We start from the raw sequence: 20,010 nt of genomic DNA, 5'->3' as shown, positions 1-20,010 counted from the left end.
ACATAATTACTGTTCGTCATCTTAGGTCATGGAGACTTCAGCTCAGTCTTCTGGAGACCATCAGGAACAGCATGTCTCAATGCAGGAAATGCAGGAGCTCAAGGAAACCCTCAACCAAGCTGAAACAAAGTCAAAATCACTTGAGAATCAAGTAGAGAATCTGCAGAAGGTATGGGTGTGAGAGCAATGAAAAGCATCAGTCCCTAATCTTTCCATCTTACATACCTAAAGAAATGTGGGTTGAACACTGGCACTTTACCTTATCATATGGGAATGGAAATCTTTCAACCGTCTTAACTTTGAATGGCTCACACTTATAAACAGTGTTCAGTCATCTTCAGGTATCCACTTTTTGATTTGAACCATTTTTATGGAAGTATTTATTATATTTCAATGTAATTTAAGATTAGTGATAAATTTTAAATCTATAGGACACAGTTACATTCCATGGTTAATGCTTTCTTTTCCTTTAAAAGACATTATCAGAAAAAGAGACAGAGGCAAGAAATCTTCAGGAGCAGACTGTTCAGCTTCAGTCTGAACTGTCCCGACTCCGTCAGGATCTTCAGGACAGAACCACACAGGAAGAGCAGCTCCGACAGCAGATAACTGAAAAGGAAGAAAAAACAAGAAAGGCTATTGTAGCAGCAAAATCAAAAATTGCACACTTAGCTGGTAAATTTCTATTTACTTCAAGTATTGAAATTGATAGTAAAAATTGGATCATGTGACACAGGCTAAAGATTAAACTGGCATTGTGGCATAGCAGGTTAAGCCTCTGGCTGCTCCACTTGCAGTACAGCTCCCTGCTAATGAAACTGGGAAAAGCAGCAGAAGATGGCCCATGTGCTGGGCCCTTGCACCCACATGGGAGTCCTGGAAGAAGTAAAGATCCAGGCTCCTGGCTCAGCCAAGGCCCGCCCTAGCCCTTGCAACAGCCATTTGGGGAGTAAACCAGCAAAAGATCTCTGTGTCTGTTCTCCTCTCTCTCTAACTGCACTTCAAATAAAAAAATCTTTTTTAAAAATGTTTTTATAAATAGGAAAGAAAAAAGTAAATGCTGTAAATGGTTTTTGTGTGTGTATGGTTTAAATGTTAGGTTTATTAGCAGTCTTCAGATGATGAATATTCCTTGGTATTTTTTTTTTATTTGACAGATAGAGTTAGAGAGAGAGAGACAGAGAGAAAGGTCTTCTTCCTTCCATTGGTTCAACCCCCAAATGGCCTCTATGGCTGGAGCTACGCCAATCCGAAGCCAGGAGCTAGATGCTTCCTCCTGGTCTCCCATGTGGGTGCAGGGGCCCAGGCACTTGGACCATCCTCCACTGCCTTCCCAGGCCACAGCAGAGAGCTGGACTGGAAGAGGAGCAACCGGGACTAGAACCCGGCACACAGATGGGATGCTGGCGCCTCAGGCAGAGGATTAATCAAGTGAGCCATGGCGCCAGCCCCTCCTTGGTATATTTTATTGTGAACTGTTTTTATTTATTTGAAAGGCAGAGTGGCAGAGAAAAAGATCCTCCATTTACCAGTTCACTCTCCAAATGGCCACAACAGCCAAGGCTAGGCCAGGAACCAGGCAGGAACTCCAATGGGTCTCCCATGTGTGTAGCAGGGACCCAAGTACTTGGGCCTTCATCTACTATTCCCCAGCACATTGGCAGGAAGCTGGATTGGAAGCAGAGGAGCTAGAACTGGAACCAGCCCTTGGATGTGGGTTGCAGGTGTCCCAGGCCGCTTAACCTGCACCATTGCACTTGCCCCATGATCTCCAGGATAGTGTCCCAACTGCTTATTTCAAGAAATAGTTATTGAACATTTAATAAATCCTATTATATGAAATGAAAAATTAATAACCCGTTATAATAATAGAGATATTAAAGTCCAAATAAAAACTACTGCCAATTAAGATTCTTCAGCTTTTTGAAATTTTAATTAGGAAAAGTAATTAGAATTACTTTGTGTTGGAATAAGTATACTTTAGATAGAAGTAATCAACATGGTTGTGTTTAGAACTTTGTTCATTGAGATGCCTAATATATGAACTAGTACAGATGGTGAGGTCTAGTTGTAGAAGGTTTGTGTGCCAAGTAAACATGTAAATGTTTCCAGTGTTTGGTTATAGTATTAATATAATCATATTGTTGCTTTAGGTGTGAAAGATCAGTTAACTAAAGAAAATGAGGAACTTAAACAAAGGAATGGAGCCTTAGATCAGCAGAAAGATGAATTGGACGTTCGCATGACTGCCCTTAAGTCCCAGTATGAAGGTCGAATTAGTCGCCTGGAAAGAGAACTCAGGGAGCATCAGGAGAGACACCTTGAGCAGCGGGATGAGCCTCAGGAACCCACTAATAAGGTGAGTATGGCATTCTGCTGAAAGGGCAGGTCTTTGTACATTTTAACTAAAAGTGCTGGTGACTTGGGCGGCTTTGTCGCAGTGAATTTTGCCTGAAGTTCAAAGTATACAGGGAGAATTGGCAATTATAAAAGATCTTGATGGCATTATTTAGTGACTTTTTCTGGAATAGACACAAAAATCAGTATTTTTCCCCTTATAGGTCCCAGAACAACAGAGGCAGATCACATTGAAAACGACTCCAGCTTCTGGCGAAAGAGGAATGTGAGTTTTAGTTCTTTTCACTGTTTCTGAAGTTCAAGGAAGACCTGTGATCATTAGGGAGAAAATAGAGAAGGATGTATTATAAAACTAGATCCTGAAGAACTGTTTATCCAAAAGCTATGTCAGTTAGTTGCTGCTCTTGTGTTCAGCCTACCGTGTGCCCTATGGGGTAGACCTTTGTCACAGAGAAAATCTCATCTTGGAGTTTGTGATTGGTTTCTGAGATAGGTTACTACCAATTGCCCTGTGATATTGCATGATGACAATTATGAAAAACAGGCTGATGAGGTTGAGGTTCAGGCTTTTAACAGTCAGATACATTCTACTTTGTAAGGATACACACCAGAACATTCTCTGCACAGGTTTTTTTTTTTTTTTTTTTTTTTTTTTTTTTTTTTTTATGTTTGTTTATTTCAAAGAAATACGTTTTCCGTCTGCTGGTTCATTCCCAGATTCTTGTAACATAGGGCTGGACCAGGCGGAAGTCAGGGACCAGCAGCTCCATCTAGGTTTCCCACATGATTGTCATCATGTGCTGCCTTCCAAGGTGCGTGGATCTGAAACAGGCTGGACTCACATACAAACACTTGATTGTGGAATGTGGGCATCTCAAACCCCAGCTTACACCACTGCACTACAACACCCTCCCTCAACCCATTTTTAATGCTTAAATTCAAACGTTTTGAAACAGTTTGCTTTTTTTGGTAAAGATTGATTTATTTATGTTGAAAGCAGTCAGAGTAGCAGAGAAATCTTTTATCCTCCTGTTCACTCCCCAAGTGGCCTGGACAGCCAGGGCTTAGCCAGGCAGAAGCCAAGAGCTTCATCCAGGTCTCCATGTGGATGGAAGGGAGCCAAACATGGGCCATCTTCTGCTGCTTTTCCCAGGCTATTAGCAGGGAGCTGGGTTGGAAGTGGAGCAGCCAGGATATGAACCAGCACCCATATAGGATGCTGGGGTTGCAAGCAGTAGCTTTACCTGTTAAACCACAACGCCAGCCCCTTTCACTAAATTTGTCAGGTACTCACTTTAAATCTGCCAGAAATCTGCCCAAAACAATGTTTAGAAAAATTTCATAAGGTCTGAACTCTGTTAAACCTTAACCTGGCCATAAACCTACTTTAGGAAAATATTAATGTTTTGTTTTTGGTAGAGTGTGTGTATTTTATAAGCAATATTTTAGTAGTTTTTATGAGTCACTACTCTTCCATTTTCTCCTCTGTAAGTGCCAGCACGTCAGACCCACCAACAGCCAATATTAAGCCAACTCCTGTTGTGTCTACTCCAAGTAAAGTGACAGCTGCAGCTATGGCTGGGAATAAGTCAACACCCAGGGCTAGCATCCGTCCAATGGTCACACCTGCGACCGTCACAAACCCTACTACCACCCCAACAGCTACAGTGATGCCCACCACACAGGTGGAATCACAAGAAGGTTAGTACAGATGATTGACCAACTGTTTTAGATTTCAGAGAAAAGATGACAGTAACCTCGGGGGTACATGAAGCATCCACTGAAGCTTAAGTCAGGCACTGTAAAAATGAGTTGGTGATATTTTGAAGTACATGATTCCTGAGATACTTGTTAATGCATCAGATTATGTCCTTCACTACCTTTCTTGCTATGTTTGTTTTTAAACAGAAAAGGAAAAATACACTCTGATTTTTTTTTTTAATTAGTAATTATTTATTTGAAAGACTTAGGGAGAGAGAGATCTCTTCCATCCGCTGGTTCACTCCCAAAATGGCAACAACAAATAGGGCTGGGCCAAGCCAATGTCAGGAACCAGGAACTTCTTCCTAGTCTTCCACATGGGTGGCAGGAGTGTAAACACTTGTGCCATCTTCCATTGCTTTTCTCAGGCCATTAGCAGGCAACTGGATCAGAAGTGGGGCAGCTGGGACTCAAACCAGCACCCTTGTGGGATGCCAGAGTCATAGGAGGTGGTTTTACCTGCTATATCTCAATGCCAACTCCCACCCCTATAAGTTTATAGCATGCTCTTCTAGGAACAGTATTTTTTTCGCTTCTAATAAAGATGATATGAAATCCACTTTGAAAAACCATATTAAATCATTGGTTCAACCCAAGTGTCATTTTTCACTGAATCTGACCGTTTTGTTGGTTGCTTTCTCTGGCTTGTTCCCATGGCATTTTGTTATTCATCATAGACATTGAAAGAGAAATAAAGATCACCCATCTGTTGGCTCACTCCCCTAAATGCCTAAAGTAGCCGAGGATGTGCCAGGCCCGAGCACAGAACCTGGAACTCATCCAAGTCTCCCATGTGCGTGGCAGGGACCCAAGTAATGGAGCCATCACCACCTCCCAAGGTGCACATTAGCAGGAAGCTAGATTGGGAACAGAGGAGCCAGGACTCAAACTCTGATACAGGATGCAGGCACCTGAAGTCCGCAGCCTGCTGCACCGCATGCCCATCCAAGTGTCAGAGTCCAGTACATTTTTCATGTGTAAGATACGTGTGTGTGCTGTGAAAGTACAGCAGGTGCATTCATTAAAATAATTATCAGTCAAAAATGTCATGGAACAATGAGTTACGTGAAAAAACAGGTATTATAAGTTTTTTGCCAAAATAAGAAAAACTTTTAATTCCATTTTTCCAGAAACTTTTTCAAGGACCTGTGTATTCCAGTTTAAGCTTAATGTTTGTTTTATGTCAATTAAAAATAAAATGTTGCTTAATAAAAACTTCAGGTTTGACTTTGGGTTTTTCAATTTGATTAGTTTTATTTGGTCATGCTTTAAGTGGGATAATGCATGCAAAAAATAGTTCCGGATACTTACTTAGTTAATGTAGTCAGCAATTTACTACATGATACTGGGGCAGGCATTTGGCCTAATGGGTAAGACACCAGCATCCCATATTGTAGTGCCTGGGTTCAAGCTTATTTCCGGTTCCTGACTCTTATAACTTGTGTGGTGACCCAGTTAATTGGATTCTGCCATCCCATGTAAAACCTTTGGCTTCAGTTCCCAGCTCTCAACTTGGGCTTTAGGTCGGCCACAGCTGTCAGAGGCATTTAGAAGTGAGCAAACAGATGGAACCCCTCTCTTGCTCACATGCGCATGCACTGTCTTTCTCTTTTCTCCTATTTTTGTGTCTCTGCCTCAAAAAAATAAAAAATAAATAGTTTTAAAAATGACTAATACATTACCTTTACCCATAGTATTTTTGTCTGATAAGTGGTGAGAAATGTAAACAAATAGCTACAAAATATAAGAGGATAGGGAAAAATAATCTGTGGTAAAAGTAGGTGACATACTAAATATTGTTTTTCAGCTATGCAGTCAGAGGGGCCTGTTGAACATGTTCCAGTATTTGGCAGCACAAGTGGATCTGTTCGTTCCACAAGCCCTAATGTCCAGCCTTCCATCTCTCAGCCCATTTTAACTGTTCAGCAACAGACACAGGCTACAGCCTTCGTACAACCCACTCAACAGAGTCATCCTCAAATTGAACCTGCAAATCAGGAGCTGTCTCCCAACATAGTAGAGGTTGTTCAGAGTTCACCAGTTGAGCGGCCTTCTACTTCCACAGCAGTGTTTGGCACTGGTAAGATTAATTTTAAAATGAATTTAAGGGTAGGCATTTGGTACAGTGGTTAAGACACCACTTAGGACACCGACATCCCATATCGTGTGTGTGGGTTTGAGTGTGCCTGGGTTTGAGTCCTAGATCTGCTCTGAATTCCAGCATTTCTTCTATTGCACACTGTGGGAGGCAGCTAAGTGATGAATTCAGCAACCCAAAATATACTGGTAACTTAATGCAGGTCCTGGGTCTGAGAGACACCCATGTAACAATTTATAGTGTGACTTATTCATTCAAGTAGCCCTAGGTTTTATGTATTGAAACTTGTGAATAGCAGTTACCAGTACAATCATAGTGAATCAGATTTTTACTGTAAAAGTGGTTTTATTAACCACAGTTTAGGTTTTATAAAACCACTGACTCAGAATATAAGCTGCCCTTTGTTTACACATTATTAGCAAGAACAGATTATGATAATGGACATTGATCCAGGATCTCAATAACCAGTAACCTGGTTACTATGTCCTCTTTTAGTTAAATGACCACCTTTGCTAATTTTAAAAATGTTTTTGAAATTCTTTGTGTAAAATGCAGTTGTTATCATGCTCTAATTCAAGATTTCAATTATGTAACTTCAAAGTTTCGGCCACTCCAAGTTCTTCTTTGCCAAAGCGCACACGTGAAGAAGAAGAGGATAATGCCATAGAAGCACCAGACCAAGTCTCTGATGATACAGTAGAAATGCCTCTTCCGAAGAAGCTGAAAAGCGTGACACCTGTGGGAACTGAGGTATGCTGACTTTCTGCTGACTCATGCTTTCAGTGATAATTCAGTGCAAAAAACACTCTGGGGTAAAAATGCCTTGTCTGGAAAACTCTCACTGTCTTGAACTTATTGCAGTTTCCACTGACATCCCCATTCCCATTTCAGTAAAAAACTTAGAAAAATATAAGTTGAATCCCATTTCAAAGTTACTTCTTAATTCAAAGCAAGTTCATGCATGCACATTTTAGACTATTATCTACCATCTTTTTCTAAGATTATCCAGAATTACATTCTTTTACTTTGTTTGTTAAACGTAAATTATAATTAGGTTTTCAAATCAAATATTTAGGACTTAAGATATGAAATTTTATGTGTGTTATTTTAATATTTCTGATACATAGCTTCATAAAATTATCAGTTTGAGTTTTGTTTTATTGAGAATTCTCACAGAATGGGTAACTGTCCACTGCATTGGTACTGTTAATCATACTTATGTATTGTGATTCAGGAAGAAGCTATGGCAGAAGAAAGTACTGATGGGGAGGTAGAGCCACAAGTGTATAACCAGGATTCTCAAGATTCCATTGGAGAAGTAAGAACAAACATTGACAATAACAAATTTTTGATTAATGAAATTAGCTTTAACAAATTGAAACCTTTTAACTTGTTTTAGATCAGTGAAATATTTAAAATGAACCGGTACACTTTCTGCTTTATTTTACTCCTATAGGTATACTGCCTTTAAAGGAATGATTTTGCTCCTACAAAGCACAGATTTCCAAGTGCAGAGTTGTAGTTATTCGGAAGGCCCAGAGTGCTGATTGAACACTGAGTTAATCCATGATGCCCCACTGGCTGTCCAGTATTGTGTTCCTTACAAAATGAACCCGTGGAAGCAGATGCATTTGTACACTTCTTCAGCTTTTGAACTCTCCTTTCAGGCTCCTCCAAAGGCTAAGAGCGTAGACTCTGAAGCTGCAAAACACTGGGTTCTTAGTTCTACCACTTGAAGCTGTGTGGCTATATCTCACTCATTCTCAGTTGTTCTACTTGTTGCAAAAATGTAACTTAAATTTTAGTATTATAATGTACCTGAAGAAGTTATCAGCGATAAATTAGACTTTTGAAATGTTGCTCCTTTTTTTTCTCATCATCTGCCTTGCAAGATGAGAGAATTCATACATAATACTAATTATTAACTTTTAATACTTACCACAGAACTCATAAATACCAGTTTTGTTCTAAGACATTTGTATTTAATAGCTAATATAGACCCAAGTTCACACAGCATCTGAGCTCAGGCTGTTTAGTTTCTAGCTCTACTCTTAAGCTTAAATGAATAGTTTCTGAATAACTTGAGGATAATTTTATTCTGATCTTGTGTAAAATTAAACAATTATCTGAAGCTACTCATTTCTTAAGTTATTTTTCTTGACTAAAAACACAAAAGAAAATTCTTGATGACATCATACATGATGACATCTGTCTTATACATCTGAGGAACATAAAAACAATTTGAGATCATATGTGAATTTCTATTGTATTTCCAGACTTTACTAAATTATTCTAAAATCTTACAGGAAAAGCATTTTCTTGAGATTGGCAGTAGTCTGTGACTTGTGCCACTTGGCTTCCCACTCCACCATGCTCACACTACTGAATGAGTTGCAGCTATGTCTTCTGTTTTCTGATGATGAAGCATATGTTCTTCATAAATGTTGCTTTTCATGAAATAAGCATGTCAGTTTGAGGCACATTTTTTATTAGGATATGACTTACTCATCTCTTCCATTATGATATACATAATTTTCTGGAATGTCTTAGTTCAAAAGACACTGTTGCTGGCTTATGTAAAAATTTGATTTGTATGGAGTACTTAGCCAAAAAGAAGATACAGTATAAAGCTTTATAGTAACTATCAGGAAAAAAGTAAAAATAATAGTGTATAAAATGGATAGAACTGGAGGTCATTATCATATCATAAGTGGAAACAGAGACAGACAATTAACTGCATATTCTGTCTCTTACGGAATATTCTTTAAAGTCCAGCTGAACTTAGAGTAGAAATTTATGGATACCGGGAAGGGGTTGGGAGACAAGGAAGTTAGATAATGGGTACCAAAACACAATTACATCAAAGACTTTCTAGTGTTCAGCAGCACGGTGGGTTGACTACTGTTCATGATCATGTACTCTATGAAGAACTAGAAGAGAAGGAAATCAAAGTGCCAATTCCCTGATTTAAAAGTTTATGCTGCCTGGGTGTTGAAATACTACACTATACCCTATAAAAATATACAGGTATAAATGTTAGTTGAAATTTTTAATGCATAAGGGGCCGGTGCTGTGACACAGCGGGTTAACACCCTGGCCTGAAGCTTCAGCATCCCTTATGGGCGCTGGTTCAAGACCCGGCTGCTCCACTTCCGATCCATCTCTCTGCTATGGCCTGGGAAAGCAGCAGAAGGTGGCCCAAGTCCTTGGGCCCCTGCACCTGAGTGGGAGACCTGGAAGAAGCTCCTGGCTCCTGGCTTTGGATTGGCGCAGCTCTGACCATTGCAGCCAGTTGGGGAATGAACCATCGGATGGAAGACCCCTCCCTTCCTCCCTCACTCGCTCGCTCTCGCGCGCGCGCGCTCTCTCTCTCTCTCTCTCTCTCTCTCTCTCTCTCTCTCTGCCTCTCCTCTCTCTGTGTAACTCTGACTTTCAAATAAATAAATCTTTAAAGAAAAAAAATTTTTAAGACATAAAAATAGAAACAATGGTTTATTTTAGTAGCTAACAAGATAGAATTATGGGAATAGATTGAGCAAGAATTACTTTAATAGTAAATATAGGTATATGTACATAATGTTTTCTCATTGGAGTGTTATCCAGTAAGATTTAGAAAATACTCTTTTGTAGGAAGACAATGAAGAAATCAAAAAGCTTATCTGCATTAGTGTATATTTCAAATTCTATTTTTGCAGTTGTATATATAAAATGCTACCAATCCATTCTTTAGTCTTTACTTTGACCTATAATATCTCACCAAAACTTTTAAGTATATTTGATTTCTTCCTATCTAATTTTCAAATTTTTGGTGTATTTACAAAGGGAGTCACCCAGGGAGATTATACACCCATGGAAGACAGCGAAGAAACCTCTCAATCTCTCCAAATAGATCTGGGCCCACTTCAGACAGATCAGCAGACAACTACTTCATCCCAGGATGGTCAAGGCAAAGGAGATGATGTCATTGTAATTGATAGTGATGATGAAGAGGAGGAGGAGGATGAAAATGATGGAGAACATGAGGTAATATAAATTTAGTTTAAAATTATCCAGTGTTTTTAAACTGTTTGATGAAAGTGCCCAAATCCTGGCGTTCATACATTGACTACTAAATCCTGAGTCTGTTTCAATACATCATTTTTTTTTCTATGTCCTGATAAATCAACACAATCTCATTTTTAAGTGAAATTGAAAGCACTATAGTTTTTGGAGATAAAGAAGAAAAAACTGGATGTTTTAGGTTTTTTGTTTGTTTGTTTTTCCTTAAAACCCCATAGTCCACTTCAGAAGTAATTTGTAGCATACGTAGCTTAATGAAGTATATTTTTGTTAAAATTTTGTATCTTATTTTAGAATTCAGTCTTATGTTGACAGCTTCTATTTGAGATTTTCATTAATAAAGCAACCTTTTAAAAAACTGTAAAATATAATTGTGCCATTTTTCCCTCAACTCTTTAAATTTGGAATTAAAAATGGACTCCTTGATACTTTGATCTCATGCAAATAATTAGCATTCAGAAGTGATTGTTGTTGTGCTAATTCTGGTGGGTGTACAAGTTGAGGTATTTGGTGCCACTGACCTGATCACACACAACTCTCGGGACAACTCTGTCCTGACGGAAGTGTGTTGTCACGATGTGCAGGACGTATGGGCCACATCCTACATCTTTATTTATACTTGGGGATTTTTCTACCAGGACTATGAAGAGGATGAGGAAGATGATGATGATGATGAAGATGACACAGGGATGGGAGACGAGGGTGAAGATAGTAATGAAGGAACTGGTAGTGCAGACGGTAATGACGGCTATGAAGCTGATGATGCCGAGGTAACAGGCTAGAATTCTGACCATTTTCTTCAAGAGCTTGCCTAGAAAACTTGTTATTTTCCAGAGATATAGAAAGGCCTTTATTTTCAGGACACTAAAATTTTTTATAGTTTTGAAGTTTGTTTTATTGGTTTTTGCTGTGGTTTGGTTTTGTTTGTTATTGCGTCTTTTCTTAAAAGATACTCGTGATGTATTTAAGCTTAAGTCATCACATTTTGTTCTTAGGGTGGTGAGGGGACTGATCCGGGTACAGAAACAGAAGAAAGTATGGGTGGAGGTGAGAGTAATCAGAGAGCTGCTGATTCTCAAAACAGCGGTGAGATATTTGCATTTTGTATAATTCAACATTTTTGGTAATGTTTTCTAAACTAGAATTGCATTGTTACTATTTAGGTAATAAAACACAGTGGGTAGGTGTTCGCCCTGGTGACTAAGATGCTCTTGGGATGCCCACATGCCATACTACAGTGTCTGGGTTTGAGTCTCGCTCTGCTGCTGCTTCCGGCTTCGCTGGGAGGCAGCAGTGATGGCTCCAGTACTCGCTTCCCTGCCACCCACATAGGAGACCCATGCTGGGTTCCTGGCTCCTGGCTTTGGCCTAGTGCAGCGCCAGCTGTTGCAGGCATTGGGGAAGTGTGAAACAGCAGATGGGAGCTGACTCTTTGTATCTCTTTCACACTTTGTCTCTCTGCCTCTCAAATAAACAAACAATTTTTGTTAGAGAGAGAGAGGGGGAGGGAGGGAGGGAGGGAGGGAGGAGGGAGGAAGGGAGGGAGGGAGGTCTTCCATCCGATGATTCACTCCCCAATTGGCCGCAATGGCCAGAGCTGCGCCAATCTGAAACCAGGAGCCAGGAGCTTCTTCTGGGTCTCCCACGCAGGTGCAGGAGCTCAAGGATTTGAGCCACCTTCTGCTGCTTTCCCAGGCCATAGCAGAAAGCTGGATCAGAAGTGGAGCAATCGGGATTCAAACCAGCACCCATATGAGATGCTGGCGCTGCAGACAGTGGCTTTACACACTAGCCACAGTGCTGGCCCCAATAAGCAATTTTTTTAAAAATTTAAAAACCATATTTAATAAAAATTGGCAAACAGGATTGATTCTTAACTCACTTTTATTGCCATTCTGCTCATAGAAGTCTATATTTATGGCTGTTAGGTATCATTATATTAACTCATTGAATGGCTGTAAAATTCAAACATTTTGAGATCTCTAAATTATTTTAAGTGCCATATGTTACTGTTGCTATTAGTGAGTGGGAAAATTAAATCAAGGGCTTCTAACAGGAATAACAGCTTACAACCAGAAGAGGTCAGTCTCATCAAGCTGCATGTTTCAAAATTTGTGAATATTGAAGCTTTCCAATATTGCCTGGTTTTCTAGTAGGGGAAAAACAATTTTATTATCAGTGTAGTATGAATGTTGTTAAATCTTTGAAAAAATAGGTCCTACAGGTTCACTGAAAATTAGTAGGTATTGGGGGGTTATGAAAATTAGGGAAAATTATTTTATTTTCTATTATTTTAAAATATGTTTTATATGTTTAAGAATATATTTATTTATTTGGAAGGCAGAGTTAGAGGGAGAGACTGACAGACCTTCCACCCTCTGGTTCTCTCTGTAAATAGCTACAACAGCTGGGACTGGTCCAGAACTCCATTCAGGTCTCCCAGGGAGACCGAGTGCTTGCCCCCTTCCAGTGCTTTCCCATGCACCTTAGTAGGGAGCTTAATCAGAAGTGGAGTGACCAGAACTCGAACCAGTGCTCATAGGATGCCAATCTAAAGCATTTGCTTACCCCCACTGTAGCCAAGCACTGACCCTTCAAATGTGTTTTAAAGAATTACTGATCATCTGGTACAGCATTGTTGGTTTCATGGGTAATAGTACTGAGTCAGCATCAGTAGTGATTCAATAGTAAAACTATATAGATAGACTAATGGGAAGACATTGAGTTTTTTGGGTTTTTTCCAGATACAGGATAGGAGCTTACTGCATACTTGGAGGAGACTTTGTCTTCCTCTCTCCCTGCTCTCCCTTCTTTCGTTTTTTTCTTCTTTTTTAGGGGGAGTCAGTGTATCAAACAATAGATGTAGTAGTTTAGTTAGTGGATGGATTTGGCACATTGCTAAAGGTTACTTGAATGCTTTTATGAGCAACTTGTAATGTGTTACAACCCTAAACCTAGGTTTAGGTATCAGTGAAGAATCTAAATCACATTATAGTGGCTTCACCAAGGTCATTCATATTATACCAAGGATCTGATTCTGTGATACCCTGTTCAACTTTTCATCATGGAAGACAGCTTCTGTTGTTTCTGCAGTGTGCATAGAAGCTGTTAACATTTGAAGAGCCATTGAAATTTGAATTCAGGAAAACTAGAATATAAAGTTTCCTCGGAAAGCATTTGCCCAATCTCCTCCTCCCTGTTTGTTAATTAAGGCCTCGTTGGCCCGACTTCTGGGTAATTTGCCCACTCTATAAAGGAGGATAGAAGCCACCATTATTAAATGCTGGTCACTTGTTGAGGTAAGTGCTTTATGTCCAGCATTTGAAATCTTCAGGTACTTGCCTGAGGCCCCACAGCTGATCGTGGGAGACTCCACTGTCTGTGAGTCTGGAGCCTGTGTTCTTTCCCCCCACACCTTGTAGTCGTGAAAATAGTTGTGAGGTGAACATTCCTAACGGTGAGATTCACACTTGCAGGGTTTCTCTTAAGCTATTTTGTGGTCAGTGTAAAAGTGAGCATCTCTTCTCCCGTAGGTGATGGGAATACAGGTCCGGCAGAGTCCTTTTCCCAGGAGATTTCTAGAGAACAGCAGCCGTCATCCGCATCTGAAAGACAAGCCCCTCGAGCACCCCAGTCCCCACGACGCCCACCACACCCCCTCCCCCCTCGACTGACCATTCATGCTCCCCCACAGGAGCTGGGACCACCAGTCCAGGTAGTGGAAGTACTGGGTGCTGGTCATCCAAGAGAATGAGCTCTTTAAAAATCTTGATTTGTCCCTTTCCGAGACACTCCTGTTTCTTTTTTTTTTTTTTTCTTGGTTTTTTTTTTTTTTTTCCAGAATGAAATAAACTTTTTTTTTTTTTTTTTTTAAGATTCATTTATTTATTTGAGAGGTAGGGTTACAGAGAAAGAGAGAGAGAGGTCTTCCATCTTCTGGTTCACTCCCCATATGGCCACAACAGCTGGGACTGGGCCAATCTGAAGCCAGAAGCTTTTTCTGGGTCTCCCACATGGGTGCAGGGGACCAAGAACTTGGACCATCTTCCACTGCTTTCCCAGGCCATACGCAGAGAGCTGGATCAGAAGAGGAGCAGCTGGGACTTCAACCAGCATCCATATGGGATGCTGGTGCTGCAGGCAGTGGCTTAACCCACTACACCACGGCGCTGGCCCCTGAATGAACTTTTTAATGTTTGACATGGCTTTATAAAATGTGTTGAACTGAAACTAATCTGATATCCTTGAAACTTATTTCATACATTGAGTGCACTGTAAAGGCAAAGTTATTAAACGTTAAATACAAATTAAAATGAATAGGTCACAGCAAATAAAATTATGGTTAGTATTTCTACAGGTGACGTGCTCGCAGCTCACTACTTGTTTTGACAACTTGTTTCTCCAAGAAGCACATATAAAAGCACATACAAAAAAAATAAGGACATTTCTGTTCTACTTAAGGAACTCATTTGATCACAGATTATTTCCATTTTTTAAATTAATGAATGAGGTCAGGCATTTGGCACAGCAGTTAAGATGTATGCTCTTTGAGATGCCTGCCTTCCATATTGAAGTGCCTGGGTTTGAGTCCTGGCTCCACTTCTAATTCCAGCTTCCTGCTAATGCACACCCTCAGAGGCGGCAGCTGGTGCTGGCTCAAGTGCTTGGGTCCCCTGGGAGACCTGGATCAGTTCCTAGCGGCTGGCATCTGCTGACAACGCCTTGGTGTTTTGGACATTTGTGAAGTGAGCCAGCTAGCCGATGGAAGATAATCACTTTGTCCTTCTTTCTTTCTGTAACAAATAAAAAGTATTTACGAAATTAATGAGTTGTATATAATTGGATAAATTTAGAAATAACCAGGAAACAATTTATGAGAAGTCAAACACTGCCATTTGAATGTCGAAGTTTAATCACCCCTTAAGATCCACAAGCATCTGTCCACATTTTCAGTGAGATAGGAAATGAATCCCTTCACATCCATAGATTGTTTTTCATTTAAATATCAGTTAATGTTTTATCTGTTGGTTAGTAAAATGTTTTCTGTTAATATTGTAGTCTGTGTGATTAAAAATTTCTCACTGATTTTGTGGCAGTTATTCTTGAGAAAATAACCTGATGATCACGTATCTGCTCAGATTTCCAGTTACTTTTATTGCCAACATAGTAAGCTGTATCTTTTGATACTGTTTCATTGCCTAATTCCTTAAAACAAATGTGATTCCTTTCTTGGCATACAGAGAATTCAGATGACACGGAGGCAGTCTGTAGGGCGTGGGCTTCAGTTGACTCCAGGAATAGGTGGCATGGTAAGTGCCTACCCGCCTTGTGGAAGTAATTCATTTGTTCAGCATGTGTTTGCGTGGCTCACAGCATGCTCTGGAATGCACCTGGAACTCCTGCCCTGTCTCTCTGTTTAGCAGCAGCATTTTTTTGACGACGAAGACAGAACTGTTCCAAGTACTCCAACTCTTGTGGTGCCACATCGCACTGATGGATTTGCTGAAGCGATTCAGTAAGTTAGTGAAAGAAAAACATATAATCTTCCTACTTCCATGTTCATTTTATTGATTTCATTATTTGTTCTGCCAAACACTAATATCCCCTTGGGGTAGGAGGGCTGAGGGTGTCACGTTAGGGAAAATTATTCAGAAATGAATGAAACATTTGTATCACAAAAATAGGTACTAGAGATGACTTTGAATGTTCCCAACACAAATGATAAATGTTTTGAAGTGACAGATAACACCAGTTACCCTGATCTGATCATTTAAAATTGTTTACAAGTGTTAAAATGTCACATTGCACATTTAAAATTTTTTAAATTTTAAAATTCTCTGGACATGTCCATAGACCAATGGATAAAAAGTCATAAAAGATTAATTTTTATTTTTAAAAAAATTATATTTAGGGGCCAGCACTGTGGCATAGCGGGTTGAGCCACCGCCTGCAGTGTTGGCATCCCATATGGGCACCAGTCCAAGACCTGGCTGCTCTACATCCAATCCAGCTCTCTGCTGTGGCCTGGGATAGCAGCAGAAGGTGGCCCAAGTGCTTGGGCCCCTACACCTACGTGGAAGACCTGGAAGAAGCTTCTGGCTTCGGATAGGCACAGCTCCAGCCATTGTGGCTAATTGGGGAGTGAACTAGCAGGTGGAAGACCTACCCACCTCCCTCCCTCCCTCTCTTTCTTTCTCTCTTTCTCTACCTCTCTTTCTCCCTCTCCGTAACTCTTTCAAATAAAGAATCTTTAAAAAAAAAATTTTAGATTTAAAAGCAATATAACAGTTGTTAAGAGCAGGTTCTTTAGAGTCAAAATGCTTTGTAGACCCTGGGTTCTGCCATTTACCAGTGTACCAAGCTCCTTAGGTTCTCTGTTCCTGGGTACCCTCATTTTTTTTTTTTTTTTTAAGATTTATTTTTATTTATTTGAAAGCTTACAGAAAGAGGTAGAGTCAGGTCGATCTTCCATCTGCTGGTTCACTCCTCAGATGGCGCAATGGCTGGAGCTGATCCGATCCGAAGTCAGGAGCCAGGAGCTTCTGGGTCTCCCACATGTGTTCAGAGGCCCAAGGAGCCAGGAGCCAGGAGCCAGGAGCTTCTTCCAGGTCTCCCATGCAGGTGCAATGGCCCAAAGACTGTGTTCCCAGGCCATAGCAGAGAACTGGATTGGAAGTGGAGCAGGCAGTGGCTTTACCTGCCTGCTATGCCACAGCGCCAGCCCTGGTACCCTCATTTTTAAAACGGAAGTAACAGTGCCATAATTCCTGCCCCATAAATTGTGAGAATCAAAGAGCTTAATTTGTATTAACACATTTAGAGTATAGATGTTGGTAGTTTTATTGATCACCATTTATGGTGTTATTATGAAAGCCAACTTGAAAGCAGCTAACTACAACCTAAACACCTGGAAGTCATGCTGGAGACATAAACAGTGGACTTGTTAATTCAAATGAAGAACTAATTTATTCCTAACAGTTACAGAAGTGGAATCAGAATCAGGTAATATCTCAAGTACATTAGCATAAATTAATTAATTTCACTAATTTGTCTCATGATGTTACTCCTATCTCTATTCTACCTACTTCATATTAAGTTTGTGTTGCTTCCAGCAAATTCAAGAAATGAGGCATAGTTTAGGAGAACTGAAAGTTATTTTTATAAAAATCACAGGTTTGCTTCCTATATTATTTACATCACTGAGATTTAAACAGAGTTAAGTTTAAATTTATCTTAAATTAATTTTTATCCATTTAGTTCCCCACAGGTTGCTGGTGTTCCTAGATTCCGGTTTGGGCCACCTGAAGATATGCCACAAACAAGTTCTAGTCACTCCGATCTTGGCCAGCTCGCTTCTCAAGGAGGTGAATACCATAAATAAGCTCTTAGAGTTCCTGGATTTGTATGTTTGCTAATAAGCTGTTGTGATGAGATTTTAAAGGAGGTAGGAACAATTAAAAAAATTTTTTAGAGGTGATATGAAAATAATCCCTATGCTAAATTATGGAGAATTTTGTTTTATGCTTACTACTACTAAGTGTTATATCTTAGATAGGATTCTTATCTTCCCAACAGTTGTAACTTCTGTGAGCATAAGGACTGGCTTTTACATTTGTATCCCTGCTCCTGGTGTGATGTCACATGTAGCATGTGTTCAGGAGTATATGTTGCACCCATCAGTATACATAGGCACTGCCAGCTGTTTTAAAGGTGAGAGATGCAGCCTATAGTTTGGTACTTAGAACATTTCTAGTTCAACATGTAAGACTGGTAGGATTTTCTTCCCTTAATATTATTCATTTTATTTTATTTATTTAAGGTTTATTTGTTTTATTTGAAAGGCAGAGAGATAGAGATACATCTTCCATCAGCTGGTTCATTCCCCAAATGCCACAAAAGCCGGAGCTGGGCTAGACTGAAGCCAAGAACCTCTTCCTGGTCTCCGACATGAGTACAAGGGCCCAAAGACTTGGGCAATTTTCTACTTCCTTCCCAGGCACATTAGCAGGGAGCTGGATCAGAAGTGGAACAGCTGGGAAGTGAACCGGCACCCATAGGGGGTGCTGGCACTGCAGGTGGTGGTTGAACCCACTACTCCACAGCACCAGCCCCAGCATTATTCCATTTAAAAATATGTGGAATAAAAGGATCCCTGAATTAAGAAAGAGGAGTTGATTATTTGCATATGAATGATGCTGGTTGTGGAATTGGTTACCTTTTAATCCTCAGCTGGGGTTGATATAACCCTCTGTATTTCTGTGATGCTAACGTTCTGTGCGTTGATTATGCATGAGATTTATATATAAAATGCATATGTTTTACATTATCTCAAAATGAAAGATTAATCTGCATCCCTCAATAAATACATGTGATGTAAACTACTCCCAATCATTTGGGATGCTAATTCTAACATAGCAAGCCTCTGTTAGTGTGAAATTGGGAGTTAACTTTATATAAAATTAAAATGTTACATGACTTTGTATGTTAGGATGATTTCTTGGACTTGAGATATGGGCTTAAATTGGAGTATTACCATTGATTTTTTGTGACTTTAAGGAAAGTTAACTTTCTTAAGTTTCAGTTTTATTACCAAAAGGGGGAAATAATAATATATTGCAGTTTGAGTAAGAGGTAGATTCTCACATCATACCTAGTTCGTAGTTACTCAATAAAGTTAGCATGTACGAAACTGCTGAGAGCATCTTTAATAATTGCTTTTTGAAGAATACGTGCTGGGGCCAGCGCCGTGGCGTAGCAGGTAAAGCTGCCACCCGCAGTGCCGGCATTCCATATGAGCACCGGTTCAAGTCCCGGCTGCTCCACTTCCAATCCAGCTCTCTGCTATGGCCTGGGAAAGCAGTGGAAGATGACCCAAGTCCTTGGGCCACTGCACCTACATTGGAGACCTGGAAGAAGCTCCTGGCTTCGGATCGGATCGGTTCAGCACCAGCATTTGTGGCCATCTGGGGAGTGAACCAGCTGATGGAGGATCTCTCTCTCTCTCTCTTTCTTTCTCTCTCTCTCTCTGCCTCTGCCTCTCTGTAACTCTCTTTCAAATTAAAAAAAAATCTAAAAAAAAAAAAAAAAGAATAGCCTGCTTTAAATAGTGTTAGGGCGTTTAAAGAATGGATGTAAATCCTGTTTGAAATTTTGAGAGGTAGACTTGTTTTACAGAATAAATTGTGGGTTTCAACAAACTTTACATCTCTAATTTTTTTTCTTTCTGATAGCTGGCATTCATTAACATTCAGAATTATCTTTAGGTTTAGGAATGTATGAAACACCCCTCTTCCTGGCTCACGAAGAAGAGTCAGGGGGCCGAAGTGTTCCCACGACTCCTCTGCAAGTAGCAGCCCCAGGTGGGTCTTGAAGGCACATCAGTAGATCTCGCGTTTCATGAAATACCTTCTGGGTAAAAATTCAATGAACCACGAAGTTAAAGCTTCTTTCCTTTCTAAAGTGACTGTGTTTACTGAGAGTACCACCTCTGATGCCTCGGAACATGCTTCCCAGTCTGTCCCAATGGTGACAACATCCACTGGTGCTTTATCCACCACAAATGAAACTGCTGCAGCTGATGATGGAGATGAAGTATTTGTGGAGGCAGAATCGGAAGGGTAAAAGTTCATTTGTACTCTTTTCTTTCTTTGGATGTATCTAACTGTTTTCCTTGAGCCAGGGAGCAGTCTGTTATGCTTAATTCTCAGTAGCATTCTCCTGAGAAGTTAAACCAT

At 40.1% G+C, this 20,010-nt stretch overlaps 1 protein-coding gene across 3 annotated transcripts in view; it reads left to right on the top strand.

Annotated features, from left to right (window-relative positions):
- TPR (translocated promoter region, nuclear basket protein) overlaps positions 1-20,010 on the top strand; it is a 63,840-nt gene that overhangs the window by 39,318 nt on the left and 4,512 nt on the right. For 2 of the 3 annotated variants that reach the window (XM_070056234.2, XM_070056230.2), the window contains exons 33-49: positions 26-169; positions 477-675; positions 2,154-2,359; positions 2,562-2,623; positions 3,851-4,059; positions 5,927-6,199; positions 6,819-6,967; positions 7,452-7,535; positions 10,040-10,240; positions 10,915-11,046; positions 11,272-11,362; positions 13,810-13,991; positions 15,517-15,585; positions 15,697-15,791; positions 17,534-17,640; positions 19,540-19,635; positions 19,737-19,893. In XM_070056234.2, coding sequence (XP_069912335.2) covers positions 26-169; positions 477-675; positions 2,154-2,359; positions 2,562-2,623; positions 3,851-4,059; positions 5,927-6,199; positions 6,819-6,967; positions 7,452-7,535; positions 10,040-10,240; positions 10,915-11,046; positions 11,272-11,362; positions 13,810-13,991; positions 15,517-15,585; positions 15,697-15,791; positions 17,534-17,640; positions 19,540-19,635; positions 19,737-19,893 — 2,456 coding nt within the window. The remainder of the gene's footprint in view (positions 1-25; positions 170-476; positions 676-2,153; positions 2,360-2,561; positions 2,624-3,850; positions 4,060-5,926; positions 6,200-6,818; positions 6,968-7,451; positions 7,536-10,039; positions 10,241-10,914; positions 11,047-11,271; positions 11,363-13,809; positions 13,992-15,516; positions 15,586-15,696; positions 15,792-17,533; positions 17,641-19,539; positions 19,636-19,736; positions 19,894-20,010) is intronic. The other variant, XM_070056231.2, reaches the window with a different exon arrangement.

The sequence above is a fragment of the Oryctolagus cuniculus genome, chromosome 13, assembly GCF_051225735.1.
Source record: "Oryctolagus cuniculus isolate XC-2025 breed Fujian yellow rabbit chromosome 13, ASM5122573v1, whole genome shotgun sequence".
NCBI lineage: Eukaryota > Metazoa > Chordata > Mammalia > Lagomorpha > Leporidae > Oryctolagus > Oryctolagus cuniculus.
This window is presented reverse-complemented; position numbering and strand designations above follow the sequence as displayed.